This window comes from Xenopus laevis, chromosome 2S, assembly GCF_017654675.1.
Source record: "Xenopus laevis strain J_2021 chromosome 2S, Xenopus_laevis_v10.1, whole genome shotgun sequence".
NCBI lineage: Eukaryota > Metazoa > Chordata > Amphibia > Anura > Pipidae > Xenopus > Xenopus laevis.
The window spans coordinates 25,149,849-25,176,626 of record NC_054374.1 but is presented as its reverse complement, the minus strand read 5'-3'; the positions used below and the strand labels follow the sequence as shown (position 1 = coordinate 25,176,626).

General features: G+C 41.1%; 1 protein-coding gene and 3 non-coding genes across 7 annotated transcripts; 2 read left to right on the top strand and 2 right to left on the bottom strand.

The window, feature by feature from the left end:
* Positions 1–80: 80 nt before the first annotated feature.
* On the bottom strand, positions 81–25,360 carry mpzl1.S (myelin protein zero-like 1 S homeolog). 4 transcript variants are annotated; one of them, XR_005965748.1, is made up of 7 exons: positions 25,210–25,360; positions 15,494–15,657; positions 13,415–13,637; positions 10,205–10,340; positions 7,087–7,130; positions 4,729–4,840; positions 81–2,470 (listed from the first exon to the last, which is right to left on the bottom strand). XR_005965748.1 is itself a non-coding variant. In XM_018248972.2 (6 exons), the coding sequence occupies exons 1-6, from the start codon at positions 25,286–25,288 to the stop codon at positions 2,369–2,371; spliced, it is 816 nt and encodes a 271-aa protein (XP_018104461.1). In that variant the 5' UTR covers positions 25,289–25,360; the 3' UTR covers positions 81–2,368. The 4 variants fall into 4 exon arrangements, 3 of the variants coding, with proteins under 3 accessions (XP_018104461.1, XP_018104462.1, XP_041439429.1); XM_018248972.2 differs by lacking the exon at positions 7,087–7,130; XM_018248973.2 differs by lacking the exon at positions 7,087–7,130 and having other exon boundaries at positions 13,424–13,637.
* A 398-nt stretch (positions 25,361–25,758) lies between these two features.
* On the top strand, positions 25,759–25,830 carry trnap-agg. The gene has a single exon. It is a non-coding gene; the product is annotated as a tRNA-Pro (tRNA).
* A 299-nt stretch (positions 25,831–26,129) lies between these two features.
* On the top strand, positions 26,130–26,201 carry trnap-agg. The gene has a single exon. It is a non-coding gene; the product is annotated as a tRNA-Pro (tRNA).
* A 341-nt stretch (positions 26,202–26,542) lies between these two features.
* trnap-cgg lies at positions 26,543–26,614 on the bottom strand. The gene has a single exon. It is a non-coding gene; the product is annotated as a tRNA-Pro (tRNA).
* Positions 26,615–26,778: the final 164 nt, after the last annotated feature.

Below are 26,778 nucleotides of genomic sequence, written 5' to 3'. Positions count from 1 at the left end.
TTGCTTCCAGCCTGTAAACTTGTAACAGTTTTAAGCAGGGGGCCCCTGTGTTTGTGTGTAACTACACGTCAGCAAGATAAGGCATTTATATTTATTTACAAGTTGGAATGTTATCAATGCACAAAAAAAAAAAACAACACCTATAAAAAGTTATTGTCATTGTTGATCAATGACAATATCCGGTCCTGTCCCCGGCAGCTGCAGTTACACTTGGGTATCTGTATATTCCAGTGTCCCTGATCTTACATTAAAACAGATCAAAGTCTGGGCCTGACAAAGCCCCACTGTGAGGATGTTTATGACTCAATAAGTCAGAGGGAGAGTCTGGACTCTGGAAGAGAACATACAAGGGAATGTGAATTTCCCAAACCAGAGATGAGAAAATCTTGCAGCACACGGGGAGAGCTAAACTTGGAGTAAATGTGGGTATTATGGTGCCAGAAGGGCTCAGGCTAGTGGCATCTGGTTACAGAGGCACCTGTTGTACTTAATATATAACTTCTTACAAATATACTTCCTATTTTAGATTCTGATTTTCCAGTTTTCCTTAAATATAACATTAAAAAATATGGCAAAAAAAAAAAAAGCTCACTCAGACATGCAGCATTGGTCTCTGAGTCGGTTTAAATGGGGCAATGGGGAATATTTACAAAGATGGTTATGAGTAAATGCAGCAATAATACACGGTTATATCAGTCTGTTGTGGAGAAAGTGAGTTCTCGAAGGGACTTTCCCCACTGCTTTAAGCATTTCCATGTACTATATACTGCAGACAATAGGTATATACATTAGTGGAACCGTATTTTTTTGGCTGCAGAGGTGGAAGCTGGAAAGAATACGGATTATATACACAGCTCCTGAATGCATATATATCTCTACTAATGGTAGGATTCTGTTAGGCCAAAGTCTCTTGGAAAAGCCCCATGGACCCCATTCCATGAGGAGAAGATCCCCTTTCTCCATTATGCAGAGAGAAGACCCCCTTTCTCCATTATGCAGAGAGGAGAAGACCCCTTTCTCCATTATGCAGAGAGGAGAAGACCCCTTTCTCTATTATGCGGAGATGAGAAGACCCCCATTCTCCAGATAGGAGAAGACCCCTTGCTCCATTATGCAGAGAGGAGAAGACCCCTTTCTCCATTATGCAGAGAGGAGGAGACCCCTTTCTCCATTATGCAGAGAGGAGAAGACCCCCTTTCTCCATTATGCAGAGAGGAGAAGACCCCTTTCTCCATTATGCAGAGAGGAGAAGACCCCTTTCTCCATTATGCAGACAGGAGAAGACCCCTTTCTCCATTATGCAGAGAGGAGAAGACCCCTTTCTCCATTATGCAGAGAGGAGAAGACCCCTTTCTCCATTATGCAGAGAGGAGAAGACCCCTTTCTCCATTATGCAGAGAGGAGAAGACCCCTTTCTCCATTATGCAGAGAGGAGAAGACCCCCTTTCTCCATTATGCAGAGATGAGAAGACCCCCTTTCTCCATTATGCAGAGAGGAGGATACCCCTTTCTCCATTATGCAGAGGAGAATATCCCTTTCTCCATTATGCAGAGAGGAGAAGACACCCTTTCTCCATTATGCAGAGAGGAGAAGACCCCTTTCTCCATTATGCAGAGAGGAGGAGACCCCTTTCTCCATTATGCAGAGAGGAGGAGACCCCTTTCTCCATTATGCAGAGAGGAGGAGACCCCTTTCTCCATTATGCAAAGAGGAGGAGACCCCTTTCTCCATTATGCAAAGAGGAGGAGACCCCTTTCTCCATTATGCAAAGGAGGAGACCCCTTTCTCTATTATGCAGGGAGGAGAAGACCACTTTCTCCATTATGCAGAGAGGAGGAGACATCAGGAGTGTTATTAAAGTAGACTTGCCTTCTGCTCACTTCCACTTGCCCACAGCCGTGACGAGATGCCAATGAATGATACCAAAAGCCAACACTTCCTCATACCTGAGATCAACAAACGATGGCGGGTTGCGGGTCACATTCAGAAGAATCAAACGACTACCACAATATAAAGTGCAAAGCCAAAATGAAACTAGAGCCGGTTTCTTCAGCCACAGCACATACAGAACTGTATCGTTAGCGGACGCCTTTACACAGTTTACAAGTTGCACTTCCCCCCAGTGGAGAGGTGGAAACACACGTGAGACTGGAGCTCTTTTCCCACTGCCGGAAACAAGAGAAGTGTGTTTTCAAGTGAAGGCATTGGAATCATCGGGTTCAGCTCTTAAGTGCAGGTTTCCCCTGAAATCCACTCGTGGGTCATTTCCACTGGCACATGCATTGGTCCTGGGTTACAAGGCCACATGTGGCTTCCGGATAAGCAATTCCAGTTCCAGAACGAAGGTTGCTTGGAAAGACAGGAAAGTCAGCATATTTTTCGAATGTCAGAGTACACGACCCTTTCAGACTTGTTAATCTGGTTGCTCGTCTTTCCGGAGTGATCCAGCTGGGCATAGATTACTGGCCCCTGATCAGAGACAAAAGGGAGAAGAAAAAAAAGACTGTCAGAGCATTCGGCCAGTTCAACACAGTTCTCGGGCCAATGTAAATGTCTAAACTTGAATTTAAAAGGCCAATAATATATACTTGCATGTGTTATTGTGATTGGTCCTTTAGATATCATGGCATAGTACTAATACACAAGAATCTGGCATCATATACATTGAATGCATTGCAGACTGTTGACTTTACTACTTCCACACAGTCAATTTTGTTACCTCTCTGTATCAGAAATATGCCCTCAAGTCTTCAGGCTGTGAAATCAATAATGTGTGTACAAATATCATTTGTTTAGGAACTGCCATTGACAGATACACACACAGTAACAGGTCGTCTCGGCGGGTGTTTGCAGCATAAACAATAGAATGCCTGACTTACAGTTTTCTGATAAAGGGTAACTTATCCTGGTGTATATCCAGTATTCCCACCGTGCAACACAACAGGACAGTTATTCATGCCAGAAGGGAAGTAGACATGGGATTATTACTAGAACACACACTCCCAATAAAACACACACACAAACCCCCAAACACTATACATTATGAGAAGTAAATGATTCCACTGCTACACTACTTATATATATTCAGGAATTTGTAACCACTAGATATACAGCCTTTGGTCTTAGCTAGGAGGCAACTGAAACACCCCCTTGTTGTATATTATATACAACCTGATTTGGGAATCCCTGAAACCCTTTCTGCTCAATCTGTTATTTATAATATGTATTTAAATACAGACAGTCCTCTGGTTACGTACGAGATAGGGTCTGTAGGTTTGTTCTTAAAGGAGAAGGAAAAGTTAAAACTAAGTAAGCTTTATGAGAAAGGTCTATATAAATACACCAGTAAACTAGTAATGTTGCTCAGAGTGCGGTCAAAAGAAACACCACATTTCTTTCCATCTATTGTGTATAAATGGACTTCTGTATCAGACTTCCTGTTTGCATCTTAAACCTCCAAGGCTTGGGCTTGAGCATGCTCGGTTTGCTCATCTCCCCCTCCCTCCCTGCTGTAATCTGAGCCCAGAACTATGAGCAGAGAGAGACTGAAGCAGGAAGTGATGTCGCAGCAAGCTAATATGGCTGCTGATATCCTAAACAGAGAGAGCATCTACAGCTGTATACTCGGGTCTGGCAAAGCATTCTGCAGAATAAACATAGTCGTATAGCTTGCACTTTTGTGGCTAATCTATTGCCAATAAACTGCTTTGGTGGCTTTGCTTTTCCTTTAAATTGAATTTGTATTTAAATAGAAAAATATACATTTACTATATACTTATTCTGTGCATATTTATTGTTACCTTTCTCTGCTCTGCAGTAGACAACAAATGCCAAAGGGGATTAAGGCAGATGGCTTATTAATGCTAATAAAGGCCAAGCAAACCCCAGTACTTTATTGTAATATACTGTAACTGTTTGTAAGTGTGAGTTAGTAGTAGCCAGTAGTGCCCATATGTAAAGTCTACTATTAGTGATGATGTCCTATTATGATCTACATCCATAAAAGCATTGTTGTCACTGTTCCACGGAAAACATTATTTATTTATGAGAAAATATATATATTGTCATATTTCAACAAATCTATTTCTTATGTTACCTTAACAGAATAAATATCTGAATGAAAAGAATAAAACAGGAGGGTGATTTATACAAGCGGTTTGTTAACAGTGTCTTGAGATCTTCTGATCACCAGCTAAAGGTCTACTGGTACATCCCAATCTACATTTTGGGTACCCCTTAACCTCTGTGGCTGTCACTCACCATGCAACCATCTCCATCCATTGGAATCCTGGGGCAGAAAAGCCTACACAAAAATGCCCAACTTCTTGACCAATACGGAGAAGAGAATGCAAGCAAACTAGGTATCTGGACACAATTCAACCCAGCTTGTGCTCACCTGCAGCCACTCTCTAATACGCTAGAATTAAGCCCATAGAAGCCTCAATCTCTCCTGCCCACATTTAGAGACACAGGGGGTCATTTATAAACATTGGGCAAATTTGCACCTGGCCAGTTACCCACAGCATCAGATGTTTACTTTCATTGTTTTCCTTGCAGCAGGCTGGAAAAATCTGATCAATGATTGGTTGCTATGGTTACTGTGCAGGTGCAAATTTGCCCAGTGTTTATAAATTGGCCCCACAGAGTTCCCAATGGAAACCTCTGGCTATGATAATGCCTCCCACCACGTAGCACAGAGGTTAGATTGACCAATCATAATCATTTACCTGAACAGATCCAGAGGGTACCTGGGTTACCAAAGCCTCTGTGTCAGAGGGAGACTTGCATGGCGGCAGTTTAACAGGAGTCTGAGTCATCAAACTGTCAGTTGTGCTGCAGCTGCCGCAGACAGTGAGCAGGAATCGCACATTGTGACATTTCAAGGGGAAATAAAGTGAAAGACAAGATGGGAGGATGCAGAGCAAATGAGCAAAAAGAAATAAAAGGGGGGGGGGAAACAAGAAAGGGCGAGGGGGAACAAAACAAAATACAAATGAACAAATAATAGATGTATGCAGATCACAACAAGGATAACACAAATAGTACACATGGAGGCAAATACCTGTAAACGCACAATGCAACACACATTCTCAGAGCCTCAAGCTGTGGCTGCAAACTGGAAGTGGGACAAATCTGGAACTAAAGTCTCACAGTAACATTAGGGCAGCTGGTCTCTGGCCCTGACCTTAAGGGGTTTTGTGTTATTGTCCCAGCCAAAATGACAGATATGACTGGGAATAAATGGGCAAGGCCACATTCTATTGTTATTGCATCCTGAGCAACAGGCTCCACAGGGTTTGATAAGAAGCTGCGGTTCCTTTATTCCCTCATCTGCATTTTAAGGTAATCCCAACCAATCTCAATCATGTTCATGAACTAGCACATATAGCAGGTCATTTTAAAGCATGGGTCAGGACCCAAAAAAGTGTCTATTCCATGGGATGAGGGATAGTGGAGCAGGTTGAGCAGCTAGAACTCAATGTTTGGGGGTGGTGGGTCAATCGGGAATCTATTCTTGGATGGGAATTCGATTGGATGCCTCCACAAGTACCAAAATGTTGCTGCAGGATTTTAGTTCTCCTTTAATTTCCCAGTGGTTGGGGGCAATGTCCTACAATACACTAAATGTTTAACACAGAAAACCACAACAAATGCTGGTGGGTTAGAACAAGCGGATGTAAAAGAATAACTTTTGCCTGAACGTCATTAACGATTTTTAATAAACTTAAAAGTGAGGTTTTAAAAGGACAAGTAAACCTTTAAAATAAGTGAATGTAAAATTGATGAGGGGCTATTCTAAGCACCATTGTCATTAGCATTATTTTTTTTTATTTTTTTTAAATCACACGATATTAAGGGATACATGGACTGTTAATATGAATGAATTTTGTTACAACAGCACCACCTGCTGGTCAGTTTCCCACCAGTCTGACCACCAAGTAGTCAAGGAAATTGTCAGGAGAAAGAAAGAGGCTGCTCTGATGTTCTTCTGCTTGGGAAAAAAATAAAACCCTTTCTCAAACCTTTCCTAACTCAAATCTTTCCTAAGCAGAAGAAACATCAGAGCAGCCTCTTTCTTTCTCCTGACAACTTCCTTGACTACTTGGTGGTCAGACTGGTGGGAAACTGACCAGCAGGTGGCAACAGTACATGTAACCCTTAAAGGGCACCTGTTGGGTAAAAATGTTATCCCCAACCACAGATGCGCATGCGAGTGACCAGACATGGCTGCTCACACCGGGAGCTCCCTCCCGGTGCGGGTAGCCTAGTGCTGGCGGGGGCGTTTAAAAATAAAAAAACTACTGTTATCCCCAACCGGAATGCAGGCTTTATTAGCCCTCACCTTTGGTTGGAGATAACAGATGCCCTTTAATATCTTGGAATTAAAGAAAAATAAACTATGAATGTCAATTACAAAAGTAGCACCCTCATGAATTTTACTTATTTTATAGGTTTACTTATCCTTTAAATAGGTATTGCCGCCATTTATTACACTCCTTTATACAACTCATTCTGTAGGTATCTACAATTAATTAAAAACCCCTTGAACAAAAGTGCTGCTGAATACAACAAAGTCTACGCTCCTTGTTAGTGAAATCAGTGGGTTGGCTTGAGTCTCAAGTTGAATCCAGTCACCCAAATATAATTTGCATCCATGGAGCAGGTGCTTGTGTGGTATAAACTCAGATGTTACTTTATACTGTGCATGAGCCTGACAAAAGGGACAGGGGATACTTGGGTAATCGGAGTCCCACAAGGTGGTGCAGAACCCCAGACTAGTGTGATTTTTAAGGATTAGTACACTTTAGAAGTCTGTTAATTAATTAATGCACTTTTAAAATAAAGACATACACTTTTTATAATAGTAGATACTATTAAGTGGGGTTAAAAAAACGTGTAATAAATGATTGTATTGTTTTTCTTATATCTGCACAGTCTAGGGGTACACGCAAGATGCAGTAAGACACCACAAACCTAAAGACGCCAGTTGTAAGCTAGAGATTTAATAGCTTGAGCAGAGAATGAAGCAGTTGCAGGAGTTACCATGACACACACAGAGCAGGACTGCCTCATACACCACTTACAATATCCCTTTAATGGTGATATTCCATCGACTACCTCAAACAATCTGGAAGGAGAGTAAAAGAAGTGTATTGCATCCCAAGGGAAGAGTCCATGGAAGAAAACGGAGCGAAACAAAAATCAGAAACATCATGCAAAATTAAAATTTGAATTATTAACAACAAAACTTGTGAAGGGGGAAGATGAACCAAAGCCATGCATGTTATGTTGAAACGTTATATTTGCATTTGGATGAGCCGCATCCCAAATCAAACTAAAAAAGCACCATTTTCACACACACACACTTCCCCTTTATATTTATTTGTAGTCTATATCCAGAGAGGTACCGTATGGTTTTATTGGCAACAATTAGAGGAAGATTTATTAAAGTTTGAATTTTCGTTTTTTTTTTTTGTGTGTCATAACTCACAAATTCGAATATAAAAGCACTGATACGAATGTGAGATTTATCAGACCTCGACCATGGAAACAGTTCTAATTTGAATATTCGCCACCTAACATTTACAATTCAAAGGCAGCGTTCCGTTAAACCATTTTAAAAAGCTAATTGTAGGGATGCACCGAATCCAGGATTCAGTTCGGGATTCGGCCTTTTTCAGCAAAATCCGGACAAATCCTTCTGCCAGGCCGAACCTGAATCCTAATTTTCATATGCAAATTAGGGGCGGGATGGAAATCGCGTGACTTTGTGTCACAAAACAAGGAAGTAAAAAACGTTAGTCGGATGCCTATGACTGAGGGAATTTTTCCCGAAACGCATAAGGCGATGCGGTTACCTTAACAAGTTGCAATAAACCTCCTCATATCCATCCGGAGTGCCGTCTGAATTGCTTATTTGAACCAATATAACAGTCGGAACGTTGGTGGCTGAGCACACGGAGCTTACAGAGCTGATTGGAGGGACATGGCGTGGTGGGGTGAGTCTTGAGCAGTCACACTTCTATTGACTGTTTTGATAAATAACCCCCTTAAAGTCCTATATATAATGTGGCAGGGTAAAACTTCCTCCCATATGGGCAACAAACACACTCTGGGAATATTAGTATGTTATTATATTATTGTAAAATGTTAATGCCATTAAACCAGGATTAAGTTTTACAGATAAACCCAGAAACAAAATGTTTGTTTTTTTGGGGGGGGAGGTTGTTGTGCTGAATTGGGACTTTCCCTTCCACATGGCTTACCTGTACATGACAAACAAGAAAGGCCTCTTTGGTTGAAAGCAGCAAAAACAAACCACTTATGTACACAATGACTTATGGACTTATCCTTGTCATGACAAAATGCCTTACTGATTAATGACAATTTATAAGAGCTGCTGAGCAAGAACTGGATGAACAAAGACAAATGTTACAAAAAAAAAAAAAAAAAAAAAAAAAAAAGTATACTTGAAGGGAAACTGCACCCCAAATGTGTACATGTAATTGCTAATGAAGAGTAGCATCTGTCTGGATGTTTATGTTTTCTGAACTGCTGTTTCTCACCCCTGAAACAATTAAAGGGATACGGTCATAAGAAAAAAAATGTTTTCAACTTAATAGTGCTGCTCCGGCAGAATTCTGCTAACAGATTTTGTTATATTTAATTTTAAAATCTGACATCTGAATGTCAGATTCCCAGCTGCCCCCAGTCATGTGACTTGTGCTCTGATAAACTTCAGTCACTCTTTACTGATGTACTGCAAGTTGGAGTGATATCACCCCCTCCCTTTCCACCACAGCAGCCTAACAACAGAACAATGGGAAGGTAACCAGATAGCAGCTCCCTAACACAAGATAACAGCTCCCTGGTAGATCTAAAAACAGCACTCAATAGTAAAATCCAAGTCCCACTGAGACTGATTCAGTTACATTAATTAGGAGAAATAACAGCCTGCCAGAAAGTAGTTCTATCCTAAAGTGCAGGTACAAGTCACATGACGGGGCAGCTGGGAACTGACAATATGTCTAACCGCATGTCAGATTTCAAAATTGAATGTAAAAAAAAATCTGTCCGATTTCAGTGCAGAATTCTGCTGGAGCAGCACTATTAACTGATGCATTTTGGAAAAAATATGTTTTTCCATGACAGTATCCCTTTAAGAAGAAGCCTGGCTGATTAATAGACCTGGAGGAGAAATTACTTCTATGTTTTGAAACAATGTAGCAGAAGAATAGACTAATACTGCTTTAGCCTGCAATTCCATGTTTGGATGGAAAATTATATTGGAAAGTTGGTTTGGGTGGGGTTCCAGTTGGTGAAATTGACTTCATTTTCACATTTTTTAAATTAAGATACAGGTATAGGACCTGTTATCCAGAATGCTTGGGACCTGGGATCTTCATACCTTAAATGAACTCGAAAATCATTTAAATATTAAATAAACCCAATAGTCTGGTTATGTTTCCAATAAGGATTATTTATATCTTAGTTGGGATCAAGTACAAGCTACTGTTTTATTATTACTAGGGATGCACAGAATTCAGGATTCATGTTTTCCCCTTCCCATCACTAATTTGCGTATAGGATTCGGTTCGGTATTTGGCCGAATCTTACACAAAGGATTCAGGGGTTCGGCCGAATCCAAAATAGTGGATTCTGTGCATCCCTAATTATTACAGAGAAAAGGGAATTCTTTTTAAAAATTAAGATAATTTGATTATAATGGAGTCTATGGGAGATGTTTTCTTCTGTAAATTGGATCTTTCTGGACAACGGGTTTCTGGATAACGGATCTCATACCTGTACTGTGTTTTGTTCTGCGTATCTGGTTTGCTAGGGGCATTTGTTGTTGAATGTGAAAAATAAATGACTACCATCTGCAACCTGCCATAAGTTAAATTAAAGCACAACCTACCCTTGAATTTTGTTGCTGTGGGAAAGCTGGCAGTGCATGCTGGGAGTTTTAACCTGATGTTACCCTGTGCAGTAGTCTCACACTACCTCTGTACTACAATTAGCATAGATTTGATGTGTGTACTTTAATATAATAGGAAGCAGACTAATCATCCAGCTTCCTTTCCTTGTCTCAAGCGTGCAGGGGAAACGAGACTTCTGTTCTTATTGATTGTGAGCAGAAGCCACAAGGAAGCAGAGATTTAACAAACCCCTAATGAAAGAAGAAACTCAAAAGGGTCTTACCCGGTATAGCTTTTTCTTGATTTTTTCTTTTTGTAGATGCAAATTGCAAAGATGATACTTGCAATGATAAGGAGGGCACTTATTACTGCACATATAATCCCAATCAGTAACGGGCCATTCGATAAGGGCAGGCTTTCTGCAAAAAAAAATAAAAAATAAGATAAAGAGAAAAAAAATCTCATTTTAGAATAGTGATTTAATACAGTGTGAATTACTTAAGGTGGCCATAGATGTAAGAATAACTATCTTTCCTGGGACCATTCAATAAGGACGTGTTAGAGCCGAATCGTCAGATGTACAGGTAGAACCAATTCAGATGATTCAGCAGTAACAGCGGCCGATTCGGGTGACTTCCGGCCGGCATGATCAACATACAGACCAAGTCTTTTGCCGTCATCCAACTCTTCTGACGACATCCAACTCTTCTGACGACATCCAACTCTTCTGACGACATCCAACTCTTCTGACGACATCCAACTCTTCTGACGACCAGGGCCGGATTAACATAGCGGACGCCCCTAGGCCCACTGCCATTTGTCGCCCCTGTCCCCTCCCCTTTATTCGTGCAAATTTTCATGGAGATTGTATCTCCTGTGCATCCCCATGATTTTTGAACCAATGTGGGTGTGGTTGGGCAGCATGCCGCCCCCCTAAAATCCTGCCACCCTAGGCCCGGGCCTAGGTGGCCTTCCCACAAATCCGGGCCTGCTGACGACATCCAACTCTTCTGATAACATCCAACTCTTCTGACGACATCCAAACTCTTCTGATGACATCCAACTCTTCTGACGACATCGGCCAGCTTGTCTCCGGCCATACACGCACCGAATACCATATCGTACAATATTATTGGTGCATCTATGGCAACCTTTATACTTGTAAGTACTCGTCCTTCAAGGGTTGTTTCACACTAAAAACAGGCTATGAATAAAGTTGGATGTTCCTGATGATTTGTGCTTAGTGCAAGGGAAGGTCTGTGCTGGTATAATTTATTGTTCTGTACAGGCTATGATTATAGATCAAGAAAACTCAAAAATACCCTTTTAATAGAGACAAATCAGTCAAACTGGGCAGTCATGGATCAGACCAACTGTTATAGCTTCTATTGGTAGCTTACCTACACAAAAAAAACTGCCCCTCCTGTCCTGCTGAGCAATTATCTATAAAATTACATTTGGAAGAACAACAGGTTTGCCTGCCTATTTAACATGTGTAAATCACAACTTGACTGTAAATCCCTGACCTGCAAAGACACTAAACAAACCAGAACTCCTGCTGTAAAGAAAAAATGGATTTGCGGAAACAGGATCAAATAAGCACTTGAATGTATTTGAAGAATTTAGCGGTGTTTCTGACCCCCTAAGCTTTAAAGCTGCAAATGGACATATTTTTGCATCTTTACAGAATAAATGCCCTAATGTGAGGGTGACAATAAGCTATGAACTAATCTTTGTATTGGAATACTAGTTTGCATTTTGAATCATCATCATCATGCCAATCACTGGTACATTCCACAGGAGGTTAGAGGGCAATAGAAATGGGTAGAAAATCCCTGACCGTGCTGCTAGTCTGATGGTAACCCACCTAGGTACCCGGCAAATGTGTGGGACTGGTCCCTCCCACCCTGCCTAGTGTTGCAAGGAATTTTTTTGTACCTTTCCAGATGAATGGGACGTGGAGTGATGTCACTTCCGGTTTCCCAGGTCCCGGGTCAGGTGGTAAGTTTGACTTTTAAGGTCCGAGTCGGGTAGTGGCTCTGGGTAGGGGGATGTGTTGGGTGGTGGGTGCGGGTCAGGTTAGAGGTCAGCGGGTTTGGGTCGGGCACAGGTCCAATTGAATCCGTGCAAGACTCTAACCCCATCGGTAGCTTTCCATGTTTTTCTATTCTGAAAATTTAACCGAGACCTTACCCTAAAACAGATCATTACTGTGTAATTGAGAGGGTCTTACATAAAGTCCAGATGTGCAAATGATCAATTGATTTTTGAGGATGTAAAACTGCCCAGGGCGTCACAGCTTGTTGTATAACGTTAGTGCTATATAACTTAATCCTCAAACAGTTTAGGGGTCAAACATACTACCTATGTGTTTTACCCACCACTTTAATCATGTTGAACTACCCTGCAGTACACAATACCTTACTTAGTGCGCACCTAGTGTCAAAAGACGTTTCAGTAATGAAATGGAGGCCCAATTTGACTGGCCTTGGTGTTGACAGAAAATGATCATTTCCATATTGACTGAATGAGTGGAATTCCCAGGATAGAGATTCGAGTAACATTCCAAGAGGCTCTCAGAAGCCAGAAATTCCACATCAGTCATGCCTCAAACTGGGATTCGCAAACAGTATTTATAACAGTCATTGATAAAGGCACAATGTAAAAATTTAGACCAAAAAAAATATATATATATTAAAAATAATCAATAAATCACTGATGTAGAAAATTAACCTTGAAATGCGATGACCCAAATCCTTAGTGTAATCAATAACAAAGCTCCAATAGGTTTATTTCTAAAGCTTGTAACGTATTTAATTCAGAAGAACACAAAAAGATTTGATCATGCGCTAAGCTTTTAAAGGGATGTAAAAAGTCTAGGGATGCACCAAATCCATTATTTTGGATTCGGCCAATCAACCGAATCCTTCGCGAAAGATTCGGCCGAATACCGAACCGAATTTGCATATGCAGATTAGGGGAGGGAAGGGGAATTTTTTTTTACTTCTTTGTTTTGTGACTAAAAGTCATGCGATTTCCCTCCTTCCCCTAATTTGCATATGTAAATTAGGATTCAGATTCAGAGCCGGGCAGAAGGATTTGGCCAAATCCGAATCCTGCTGAAAAAGGTTGAATCCCGAACCGATTCCCGGATTCGGTGCATCCCTAAAAATGACATAAGCCATTGTTAGGGGCTTGAAATATTCAAGAGCCCATGTATTACTGGAGAATGTTTGATTTTGTTGGATTTATTGGTACAGTCATGTGGTTAAACATACTCTTACTGGGGAGCACTTGTTGCTGCTGGCAGTAAGGAATCCGGCGTAGCCTGGTATATGTTACTGCTAGCAATTCTGCACATGTAACTAAATGCACCAGAGACACATGGATTGTATTGCAAAAAGATACAACCAGTTGTAGAGAAATTGCCAAAAGTCAACGCCTGTAGGGGCTGCATAATAGGCAGTATAATAATAAAGGAGATGATACAAACTTTGTTCACCTTTCTCCACCACTCTTAGCTGAATTTCTTTGTTCAAGCTCCCAAGGTCTGGCAGAGTCACCACGAAGCATGTGTAGGTGCCGTTGTCTTTAAACTGCATGTTGTCTACTTTGATAGAGGCATCCTTCCTAGTGAGATCTCCAGCCCAGCTTATTCTGTCCTTAAACTGACCAGTAGTCACTGGGTAAGAGTTGCCGCTGGAGTAAAGTAAAATCTAATTGTTGAAAAAAAAAAAAAAAAAATAGAATTTGCTTAGAAAATAATAGAATATAAGAATACTATAATACAATATATGCAGGCCAATCAGAAAAAGTAGCCTTTCCAGTCAAATATATACTAGGAAGGTTGATTGAACCTATAAATGAGCAATTAAAGGGATAGCTGACCTTTAACGTCAATTTTATTATGAGGAGACACATCTCTTCTACCTGCCTTCCTTAGTTTCGATCCATCTATAAGTCTGGGGGATTTAGTGCTTGCCTTGGGCGCCCGCAACCTTAGGACAACTTTAATATTTAGTACAAGTGATCGATCCATTATCTGGACACTCATTATCCAGAAAGTTTTGAATTACGGAAAGGCCATCTCCCTTATGCTGCATTTATCCCAACTGAGATATAATTAATCCTTATTGGAAGCAAAACCAGGTTATTGGGTTTATTTAATGATACATGATTTTCTAGTAGACAAACATTAAGATCCAAATTACTGAAAGATCTATTATCTGGAAAACCCCAGGTCCCGAGCATTCTGGATAACAGGTCCCATACCTATATATTCGAATGGGGGTCACTGACTCCAGCAGCCAAAAATCTATAGCTCTGTGATGCTACATCTTAAGGGTCAGGGCACACAGGCAGATTGAGGGAGATTAGTCGCTCCACGACAAATCTCCTCTTCTTCTGGCGTCTAATCTGCCAAAACTGCCTCCCCGCCGGCTAAAATGTAAATAGCCGGCGGGATGGCACTCGGTGCGATTCGTTTTCCAAAGTCACATAACAAGGAATCGAATCTCCCTGAATCTGCCTGTGTGCCCTGACCCTTAAGGCGGTTTATTTTTTATTGCTTATCTTTCTATTCAGGCCTCTTCTATTCCAGTCCCTCATTTAAACCACTGCCTGGTTGCTAGGGTAAATTAGAATCTAGCGACCATACAGATGCTAAAATTTAAAACTGGAGATCTGCTGATCAAACCATGACAAAATTTTAAATTTTAGAAATTATCTTAGAACTGTCTATATCATACTTACATTTTTATTGTTAGGCACCAGCAATGAGTTATGGGGGATAACACAGAGGCAACCCCCCCCCCCCAGGAAATTACCTTTGTCCTTTTAAAGTAACTAAATGGTCATTTAAAGAAAGAGGCTACTACTAAGCAGAAGAACATCAGAGCAGCCTCTTTCTTTCTCCTGACAACTTCCTTGACTACTTGGTGGTCAGAATGGTCGGAAACGGACCAGCCGGTGGTACTGTTGTAACTAACTTCATTCAAATTAACAGTACATGTATCCCTTAATATCTTGGAATAAAAACATATAAATAATGAATGTAAATAACAAAAGTGCTTAAAATAGCACCCTCATGAATTTTACATTCACATTTATTTAAGGTTTACTTGTCCTTTAATGGTTATCTATTTTTCTGCGCTTTAGAGTAAATTTGTTCAGCAGCCAGTGATTTCAGCTTTCTGTGTCCTTTTTCCTCTTGAGGCAACTTCGGGTGACTGCATTGCCGCAGGTGATTTTTAATTTTAGCAGGCGGAAGGCAGTTCGGGGGGGGGAAGAGGCGATTAGTTGCCAGGCGACTAAATCTCCCCGAATCTGCCCGTGTGCTAAAACCCTAAAGGTGGACTACCCCTTTAAGTTGCTTAATTGGTCAGAAGCCAGTGTCCGTTTATGATTGGTCAGCTTTCCTCTTGTGTGTGGCAGCACACAAGACTAGCTGTTGATATAACAGAAGGAGAGGCGATGGTTAATTGTTGAAAAAATGAAGATGTTTACAAGTGCCTCAAAATAAGAGGGCAAATTATTTGGCTGCTATTGATATAAACGTGGCAGCTCATCATACCGTCACAGAATTGCTCCCAGAGTCCGGTCTGAATGTCCATGTGATGGATTGATCGACGCCGGTGGTCTCCATTGACTTGAAGTTGCAGGGGAGCAGTGCCTGGGTTCCATTTTCAATAAACAGTTCCTCTGGGGGAGACACATCGGCTGCTGTTGAAAAATGCACTGGAGGAGACAAAAAAAAAAAAAAAATCAACAACATTGTTACTCAATTGATATAGTACACAGGCCTAAGAATCATATCCAATAACATATGCATATTGTACTGAAAGTGTATAGATATTAGCCCTTAAAGGGGTGGTTCACCTTTAAGTTAAACTTTAGGATGTTATAGAATGGCCAATTCTAAGCAACTTTTTAATTGGTCTTCATTATTTATTTAATCATTTTTGAATTATTTGCCTTCTTCTACTGACCGTTTCCAGTTTCCAAATGGGGGTCACTGATTCCCATCTGAAAACAAATGCTCTGTAAGGCTACACATATTTCTATTCAGGCCTCTCCTATTGATATTCCAGTCTCTTATTCAAAGCAATGCATGGTTGCTAGGGGAATTTGAACCCTAGCAAGCAGATTGCTGAAATGGCAAACTGGAGAGCTGCAGAGTAAAAAGCTAAATAACTCAAAAAACACAAATAAAAAAATGAAACCCCAATTGCAAATGGCCTGAGAATATCAAACTTTACATTATACTAAAAGTCAACGCAAAAGTGAACAAACCCTTTGAAGGAGCTGTTTACCCCTCTTCCGATATTAGCGCAGTGAATATGGATTACACTGAACATACTTTTTGCTTATTGTTCTAATTAGGAAATATAAATGTTTGTTTGATCACATTCTACTTCCTGGTTCATATGAGCATAATCAAACAAATCAGCATCTCACTGAACACACTCAAAGAAAGAAAAAAAGCTGCTGCTTATTTTAAAGGCTAGCGGAATGGTGGGGTTTGTTTATACAGATGCTTCACAGCAGACTACTACTTTGAACACTGCTTTAGTCTCTCATTCAAACCACGGTTTAGTTGCTAGAAAACAAGTGAACCCAAGCAACCAAACGGCTGCTGAAATTCCAAACTGGTCTTAACCAAAAGGTTAAATAATGAATCTGAATCATTCTGATTTAAAGATGCACTTTCACTAGCTGTGCGTTATAAAGAAAAGCTTTCACGGCTGAGGAAGTCACCCAAATCCAGCTGCTTCCTGAATGGCCAAAGTCCAGCTGACTCACAGAAAGAATTAGAGAGCAAACCATAATCATGAGTCAGATTCCCTTCAAGGTGGCCAAAGACTGATAATATCCTACAAAACAAATGTTTCAACAATATTTGATGTGTGTATAGGAGACAAGCCAACCGATATCGGCAGAAGACTTGGGATATTGGCTGACTCGTCGATCGGGCCGGCCAGAAAATTTAGATTTGGCGCCTTTGAAGGCACCTGAACCATTGTAAATGCTGAATCGTCAGATACAAGTAAGGTTGCCACCTTTTCTGGAAAAAAATACCGGCCTTTCTACATATTTATCTTTTTTCCCTATTCATAACATGGGGATCAACCATCATTTTTACCAGCCAGGCCGGTAAAACACCGGGCAGGTGGCAACCCTAGATACAGGTAAAATTCTATTGTTTCTATATGTGTATATCGGACGATTCAGCTCTACACGTGTGTGTTGAAACCAACAATCAGGAAAGATCGTAATTGTAATGTCTATGAAACTGCTAACCATGTACCAAAACCTGCTCCTGTAACTGCTGGCCCAGAACTTTGTTTCCTCAGACCAACTCACTTAAAAACCAACGGAGTTTCATTAACCCCTTTATGGGGCCGTTGCAGGGTTTTAAGCGAGAGCCAAGCTGCCCGCTGTGTCAGTCAATGGAATTAATTACAGAGAGGCAATCAATCATAATACCAGATAGCCTGTAAAGTGGATTTAAATGGCAGAAAAAAATTTGGATTGATGGCATTCAGTAATATATACACAGACTATTGCACAATAATGCTGCAAACCCAGATACAGTCCAGTCTCCCACCTCTGATTAATCACCCACTCCCCGGCATCTGTACAATGTCACGGATCCCCATCCCACTCTTGAATATAAACATGCAGAATACTCAGGGCCACTTTCAGAAATCACGGGGCCCTGTACGGCAACATTTTCTGTGCCTCCTGCCCGCAAGCCCCACCCCATATCTCGTCCACCCCACATTTAGGGTTGCCACCTTTTAATAATATTTCCACCAGCCGGTAGCAGGAACAAAAGGGCGGGCACACGATTAGCCAGAAGCCGGCAAAAAGGTGAGTTTTGACCAGACTGGGGGTAGGCCACGGGCTTTTGTTAGGTGTATTACAAAATTTACCGGCAGCTACATTGCCGGTAAATTTGTAATACAGGCCCCGGTAGGTGTTTTACCGGCTAGGCCGATAAAATACCGGCCAGGTGGCAACCCTACCCACAGTAAAAAGGCCAAACAGACATCAGAGCTAAAACAGTAACCCCCCCTAATTTATAAAAAGCCATTGGTCCCTGAGCTCAGTAAGTGACAGCAGCACAGAGCATGTGCAGTGAATTAGCAGAATAGAAGATGGGGAGCTACTGGGGCATCTTTGGAGACACAAATCTTTACTGCTAAATGGCTGTGGTTGCCTTGGTCTGGAACAGAAGCCCAAAACATAATGTACAACATTTCTACCTACTTCATTAGTTAAGCTTTAGTTCTCACCACCGATTTATCACAGACCTACAATGCTCAAGTGCACTTATTTCAAAAAACATGTATGCCCGAGTTATGCCAAAATAAGTGTCCATATCATATACCAAAAAGGACTATAATGCCACCTTGACTTGTCCAGAAGATTAAAGCCACGTGGGATTGACGACGTGCAGGGGCGTAACTACAGAGGAAGCAGACCCTGCAGTTGCAGGGGGGCCCAGGGGGTATAGGGGCCCTATGAGGCCCAAATAATGAGCAATTTCAGTATATATTGGTAAAACAGGACAAGCTTTGGATATGTTGGGGGCCCTAAAATTAATTTGCTGCAGGGCCCAGTAATATCTAGTTACGCCACTGACGACGTGTGACCACTCTGGAAAAAAAACAGGGAGGATACGTTCAAATCCTGAAGAAAATGCTACATTTCCATCCAGATATACAAGTTATCAGTCTCTTCCATCAGTCAATACAACACCAGCACTAAGTGACTGTGATGAAGCGACCAAAAAATCCAACAGGAAACACAGGACAGGAAGAGAGTAAAATGCACACACCGCTTTGACCTGAAATATAAATAAAGTCTTCTTTAAAGGAACAGTTCAGTGTGAAAATAAAACCTGCGTAAATAGATAGGATGTGCAAAATAAAAAATGTTTCTAATATAGTTAGCTAAAAATGTAATGTATAAAGGCTGGAGTGGCTGGCAACATGTTCAGCGAGTTTGCAATTGAGCCTCAGCAGGGCCGGAACTAGGGGTAGGCAGCCTATTTACCCAGTTTTTATTTTTACACTGAACAATTCCTTTAATCTCCCTCGCTCCCTCACGGAACTAGAGAAACCCCCTGGGTCATGTCACTGCACAACACAGACACAGTGTTACTGCTACAACAACATAAAACAAGTCACAATAAAGCACTGGTTCCTAAAGGTTGGCCCCAGAGCTTGGGCTGAAGGCTCCATGATGAGCTTGAAGGCAGGATTTACATAGCGGGCACCCCTAGGCCCAATGACAGGCCCAATGACGTTCGTTGCCCCCGTCCCATCCTTTCTATTTGCACAAATTTTCATCATGGGGACCCGAGCAATGGGGATTTTAAAATACTATTTTATCTCCTGCGCATCCCCAGTGTTTCTTAACCAATATGGGTGTTGTTAGGCAGCATGCCGCCCCTAAAATCCTGCCACCCTAGGCCCAGGCCTTGGTGGCCTTTCCACAAATCCAGGCCTGCTTGAAGGTCCTCTGGGTAAGACTTGTAGTGGAAGCTGTGCTAGATAATCTTAGGCTGAAACAACATGTTTTTTGCCATTCTGTAACCTTTTATTGCGTTAATTGTTCACCTTCCACTTTTTGCAGTTCAATCATTTTTAGAAATAGACTTTGTTTTCCCAATTACTTTGAATTCTTTCCACTTTCCAGTCATATGAAAAAGTTTGGGAACCCCTCTCAGCCTGCATAATAATTAACTCTAACAGTGGTATGTCTTTCATTTCCCAGGAACATGGGAGTACTGGGGTGTTTTCTGAACAAAGATTTTTTTAGTGAAGCAGTATTCAGTTGTATGAAATTAAATCAAATTTGAAAAACTGGCTGTGCAAAAAATTTGGGTACCCTTGTAATTTTGATAATTTGAATGCATTGAACTGCTCAATACTGATTACTGGCAACAACAAATTGGTTGCATTAGCTTGTTAAGCCTTGAACTTCATAGGCAGGTGTGTCCAATCATGAGAAAATGTATTTAAGGTGGCCAATTGCAAGTTGTGCTTCTGTTTGACTCTCCTCTGAAGAGTGACAGCATGGGATCCTCAAAGCAACTCTCAAAAGATCTGCAAACAAAGATTGTTCAGGATCATGGTTTAGGGGGAAAGCTACAAAAAGCTCTCTCAGAGGTTTAAACTGTCAGTTTCAACTGTAAGGAATGTGATCAGGAAATGGAAGGCCACAGGCACAGTTGCTGTAAAACCCAGGTCTGACAGACCAAGAAAAATACAGGAGTGGCATATGCAGGGGGTTGTGAGAATGGTTACAGACAACCCAAAGGTCACCTCCAAAGACCTGCAAGAACATCTGGCTGCAGATGGTGCATCTATACATCGTTCTACAATTCAGCGCAATTTGCACAAAGAACCTGAAGAAAAAGAAGCCCTTTCTGCACTCACGCCATAAACAGTCGCTTGTTGTATGCAAAAGCTCATTTAGACAAACCACAGTCATTTTGGAACAAAGTGCTTTGGACTGATGAGATAAAAACTATTTGGTCATAACAAAAAGCACCGCATTCCAAGAAAAACACCTGCTACCTACTGTCACATTTGGTGGAGGTTCCATCATGCTGTGGGGCTGTGTGGCTAGTTCAGGGACTGGGGCCCTTGGTTAAAGTCGAGGGTCGGAGGAATTCAACCCAATATCAACAGATTCTTCAGGATAATGTTCAAGCATCAGTCACAAAGTTGAAGTTAGGCAGGGGTTGGATATTCCAACAAGACAATGACCCTTAATACTTCGGAAATCTACAAAGGCATTTATGCAGAGGGAGAAGTACAGTATTCTGGAATGGCCGTCGCAGTCCCCCGACTTGAATATCATTGAAAATCTGATAATTTGAAGCAGACTGTCCATGCTCGGCAGCCATCAAATTTAACTGAACTGGAGAGATTTTGTATGGACGAATGGTCAAAAATAGCGCCATCCAGAATCCAGACACTCACTAAAGGCTATAGGAGGCGTCTAGAGGCTGTTACATTTGCAAAAGGAGCTCAACTAAGTATTGATGTAATATCTCTGTTGGGGTGCCCAAATTTTTGCACCAGTTTAATTTTGTTATGATGCATACTGAATATTTTCTGTTAATCCAATAAACTTGATGTCACTGCTGAAATACTACAGTTTCCATAAGGCATGTTATATAGTAAAAGGAAGTTGCTACTGAAAGCTCAGCCAATGATAATGCCTATGAATAAGTATCCTCGGATACGAAACGCGTAAAGTTCCATTGTTTTAGCTGTTTGTATAAAAGCTTTTAATCACAATTATTGGCCCTTGGAGTGCGTGCTTCTTCGCTGTCTACAATGATAAACAAAACTTTTTCATGACTGTATATTGTTCCTGGCCCTGGTGTTTCAGTCTGGCAGCTCAGTGATCATTCTGAATTGTTACATTTAATTGTAGTAATTGTAACATTTAATAGATACATTTCTCAGGTCTGTGGAGCGATATTAGCAACTATTGTATCAATTCTAATAGCTGCCTTTAAAGGGGTGGTTCACCTTTAACCCTTTCACTGCCAGCCAATTTGGCCAAGTTGGTACTTTTATTGCCAGACTTTTTTTGAACATTTTGTGCTCTTTCACTTTATGGGCCTTTCCTGGGGGCGTCTTTTAGTTTACCCAGGAAAACAAGATATTGTTTTTTTTTTAGGACAACCTAAGCTTTCAAAACGTGCTAGAATTGTGTTGTAATTCCACTCCTGTAAAAAGATTTGGGCTTCTAAGTGTATAAAAAAACAGTTTTGCATGATACAAATGCATATATCAAAAACATAATTTATTTTATGCACGAGAACACAGCAGATTTGGAAAGTTATGTGTCTCCTGAACGCGCCAATACCAAATATATAACGTTTTATGGCGATTTCTCACTTCTATAGATCAAAAATTAGAAGCAGCAAACTACCAAATTTCCAAAGCACCACTCCACAAAACTGCATACATCTGATTTAAAGGCCAAACATTCCACTAACAGTAGGTTTACCCTAAAAAACAACACATTGTTAGAAAGAACAGATTCTAACGAGTTCAAAATGGGTAAATATATATTTGTACTCAAAACTACCAAGTTGCAATTCTTTCCTAAAATTAGCAGTTTTTATGAAAATGTGTTACATTTTTGAAAAATTACCTCAAAGTGTCCAGTCTACCGCAATGTATCTCCCACATATCAATACATACCAACATAAAACCCCCTAAACTTGAAAGCCCGGGGTCCGCTGAACAATTTGATACCCAATATGCATAGGTACACCTGAGTATGTGGCGTATAGGGTCCCCAGAATGCTGACACCCCATACGAGTTATCAGTTCTGTTATTCCGGATACTGCAAAATCAGCACATTTACAACATTTTTCAAGGGGCAAAAGTACAAAAATGTATGTTCACCCAAGAAAACCATATATTTTTGGAAAGTACACATTCTGACGAATCTAAAATGGGTATGCATGTCTTTCTACTCCAAAGTACCAAGCCGAAAAGCTTTCCTACATTTGGCAATTTTTTTGACATTTCTGAAAATCATCTCAATACTCCAACTCTGAAGCATCATATCTCCCACATATTAGTACATATCAAGATAAAACACACTAAATATAAAAGCCTGATGTTAGCTGAACAGTTTGATGCCCAATATGCATAGGTACACGTAAGTATGTAGCATACAGAGGCCCAAGAACGAAGACACCCCATAGGAGTAACCAGTTCTGTAATTCCAAATACTGGAAAATCAGCCCATTTACAGCATTTTTCAAGGGGCAAAAGTACAAAAATGTATTTTCACCCAAGAAAACCATATATTTTTGGAAAGTACACATTCTGACGAATCTAAAATGGGTATGCATGTCTTTCTACTCCAAAGTACCAAGCCGAAAAGCTTTCCTACATTTGGCAATTTTTTTGACATTTCTGAAAATCATCTCAATACTCCAACTCTGAAGCATCATATCTCCCACATATTAGTACATATCAAGATAAAACACACTAAATATAAAAGCCTGATGTTAGCTGAACAGTTTGATGCCCAATATGCATAGGTACACGTAAGTATGTAGCATACAGGGGCCCAAGAACGAAGACACCCCATAGGAGTAACCAGTTCTGTAATTCCAAATACTGGAAAATCAGCCCATTTACAGCATTTTTCAAGGGGCAAAAGTACAAAAATGTATTTTCACCCAAGAAAACCATATATTTTTGGAAAGTACACATTCTGACGAATCTAAAATGGGTATGCATGCCTTTCTACTCCAAAGTACCAAGCCGAAAAGCTTTCCTACATTTGGCAATTTTTTTTACATTTCTGAAAATCACCTCAATACTCTGAAGCATCGTATCTCCAACATATCAATGCACAATACCTAAATCTGAAAGTACGGGGTCCGCCGAACAGTTTGATACCCAATATGCATAGGTACACCTAAATATATGGAATATAGGGGCCCCAGAAAGAAGACACCCCATATGAGTTATTAGTTGTGTAATTCTAGATACTGCAAAATCAACACATTTACAGCATTTTGCTACGGGCAAAGGTATAAAAATTTATGTTCACCCCAGAAAACCATATATTTTTGGAAAGTACACATTCCCCTGAATCTAAAATAGGTGATCACATCTTTCTACTCCCAAGTATCAAGCCGCAAAACTTTCCTACATTTGTCAGTTTTATGACATTTCTGAAAATCACCTCAATACTCCAAATCTGAAGCATCGTATCTCCCACGTATAACTGCTAGGGGAAATTGGACCCTAGCAACCAGATGGCTGAAATTGCAAACTGGAGAGCTGCTGAATAAAAAGCTAAATATCTCATAAGCACAAATAATAAAAAATGAAAACCAATTGAAATTTGATTCCGAATATCTCTTTCTACATCCTACTAAAAATGAATTAAAGGTGAACAACCCTTTTAATGAAACATGGGGATTCTGCTCTGAAGGATAAAAATAACCAGATCAACTTAATGTATCAGTTTAGAACAGTTTACAGAGTCAGCGACCCCCCCCCCCCCACACCCTGAGCTGTTCAGATAGGCATAAGAAGGTAAAAATGAACCTTGAAACTTCAATATTAGAAAGACAGTTGCAAACAGAAAATAGTAATTAATGGGAAAAAGTAGTTATTTCTGGTGAACAATATGAACTGACAAAAACTGCTGGAAGGTGAACATTCTTGCCGACGGGGCGGCATTCTGGGGAGATTAGTCTCCTGAAGAAGAGATCTGTCACCGGGAGACTAATCTCCCCGGAATTGTACCGTGTGCCACCAGCTTTAATGTGAACTACCCCTTTAATTATTAGACCTGTAGCATCAGCTTATAATACACAAAAGCCATGAATATCTTGTAAATTATATCCTTATAAACGGTGAGTAGTGATGTCATCAGTTATAAACGGTGAGTAGTGATGTAAGTTCACATGACACACTAAAATGACTCACTAAAATTTGTGTATTATAATTAATAAAGTACCCCCAGTTGTAAAATATAAGGATATTATAAGTTACCTCGGAGTTCCATGATCTGTATAAAAACACTCGGCCTTCGGCCTCGTGTTTTTATATGGTCATGAAACTCCTCGGTAACTTATAATATCCTTATATTTTACAAGAGGGGGTACTTTATTCACTATATATTACAGGGGAACCTCATTTTCTGCTGGATAATTAGTGACGAGCCCTAAGCTTAGCTTCTCAACAGCTGCTCAGAGCCCACTGAGCATGTGAGTGTCACAGACACTTTCCAAGATGGTGACCCCCTGTGACAAGTTTGAAGTCCTGGATCATTGATGCTATTGACAAGCTCAAACTTTAGGCTGGTGCAATAAGTTCAGTATATACAATATGGCATTTTAGTCAGATTCATCCAGTCCAGATCCAGATCCTGCCAATATCCAGATTCTGCCAATATCCAGATTCTGTCAATATCCAGATTCTGCCAATAACCAGATTCTGTCAATATCCAGTCAGTCAGAGCAGCACTAGGATAAAGAAACAGGAGCATTGCTACAGAAGTCTGGCCTGTGTCAGGAGAGAGAGCATCATGAGTCCAATGAATGAGACATTAGTCTCCTGTGCCGAGGCTCAGATCTTTACCACACAGACACATGAAAGAAGGCATTGGCTGCCTATACACTATGTGTGCACCAATAGGCAGTAGGAGGGGCATCTTTCCCCTGACCTGTGTATCAACCAAAGCGCAACGACCCCACAGCAGCCAACCTCTATACTCACCGTAACACAGCAGCACCAGCGCAAACAGTCCCCGCCGCAACCTCTCAGCCCGACACACCAACATCACCGCAGCGGCCATATTACTGCTACAAACACCTCAGCACCGCTGCCTCAGCACAATCCCGCCCCCCGAAACGCACTACGCGCTCCTATTGGCTGACCAGAGTGAACGCCCGCCATTTGAGTGAATTTCCCAATTGTCAATCAAACTACGGAGCTCCGATTCCTCATTGGTTCAGGCGTGAGATAGGCTGGAGCAGATTATCCAATACGATAACAGATGTGGGGGCGTATCCGCGGAATGACGCCATAGATTATTGTTCTTCTCTCATTGATCTACAACACCCACAATGCGCCTGGTGCTTTTAACTATTACACCGTATTGTGGGTGTTGTAGTTCAATGATAGAAGAACAATAAACAGTGAAAACTGGAGAACTTTTTCGCTTCACATCTTGGTGATAATTGGACTAAAAAGGAATGAACCTACTGCCCTTTCTTAAGTAACAGAGGAATTTCAGAATTAAATTGAGCCACTGGAAATCACGGCGGCTCGTTGGTCTAGGGGTATGATTCTCGCTTAGGGTGCGAGAGGTCCCGGGTTCAAATCCCGGACGAGCCCATTTTTTTGGCATTAACTGATTTATTGCTGAGGTCGAGTTGAAACACAGATTTCTCCCCTACTAGCCAGTTTGTTCACTTATAAGGTAACTAACCAGCTCACACATTCATCCTGGGGTAAATGTGGCGTTGATTGGTGAAAAATCTATGAGTTAGGCCAGTCAGTTATTGTGAGACTGCTTGGAGCGGAGCAGTATCTATAATAACCAGCACCGCCTGGGTTCGGTAGGACTGACAGTATTAGTAGCTAGCTGGATTGATATTTTTATTGAAAGTGCTATAGGAAGTTAATATGTAGGAGGCTCGTTGGTCTAGGGGTATGATTCTCGCTTAGGGTGCGAGAGGTCCCGGGTTCAAATCCCGGACGAGCCCTGATTTTACTGATGTCACAGTGTGATGTCATATAGACAATGGCGTAGAGTAAGTACCAGTGCAACTTCCCTGGTCAAATCTGTGCAGGGGGTCTCAGTCTGTGCTGCTATTGGCCCCTCTATACATCCTGGGGGGACAGAAGCCCTTGTACATAAAGCCGCACTGGCTGGGAGTCTGGGACAGACAAATCCATTGTTCTGCTCCAGTGATGCATTGGAAACATCTGGAAGAGAAAGTGGCTACCCAGGCGCCCAGTCTCCGCGATCCCTGCGTGCTGCTCAGTATCATGGAAGAACAGCATGAAAGTGAAAAAAAAAATACAGTTTAGAACTAAAAATTTTGGGCTCGTCCGGGATTTGAACCCGGGACCTCTCGCACCCGAAGCGAGAATCATACCCCTAGACCAACGAGCCGCCTGCTAGATTTCCTTAGTACCTTCAGTTCTTTAACTCGTCACGTGCCGATTTATTTTACAAACTTCCGGTCCGCCATATTGGCACTCTGAGATTAGGATGTGTTGAGAGAGACGCGCCCGAGACTATTATTCAGAGTTTTCTTTTTTTTTCGCGGACCCTAC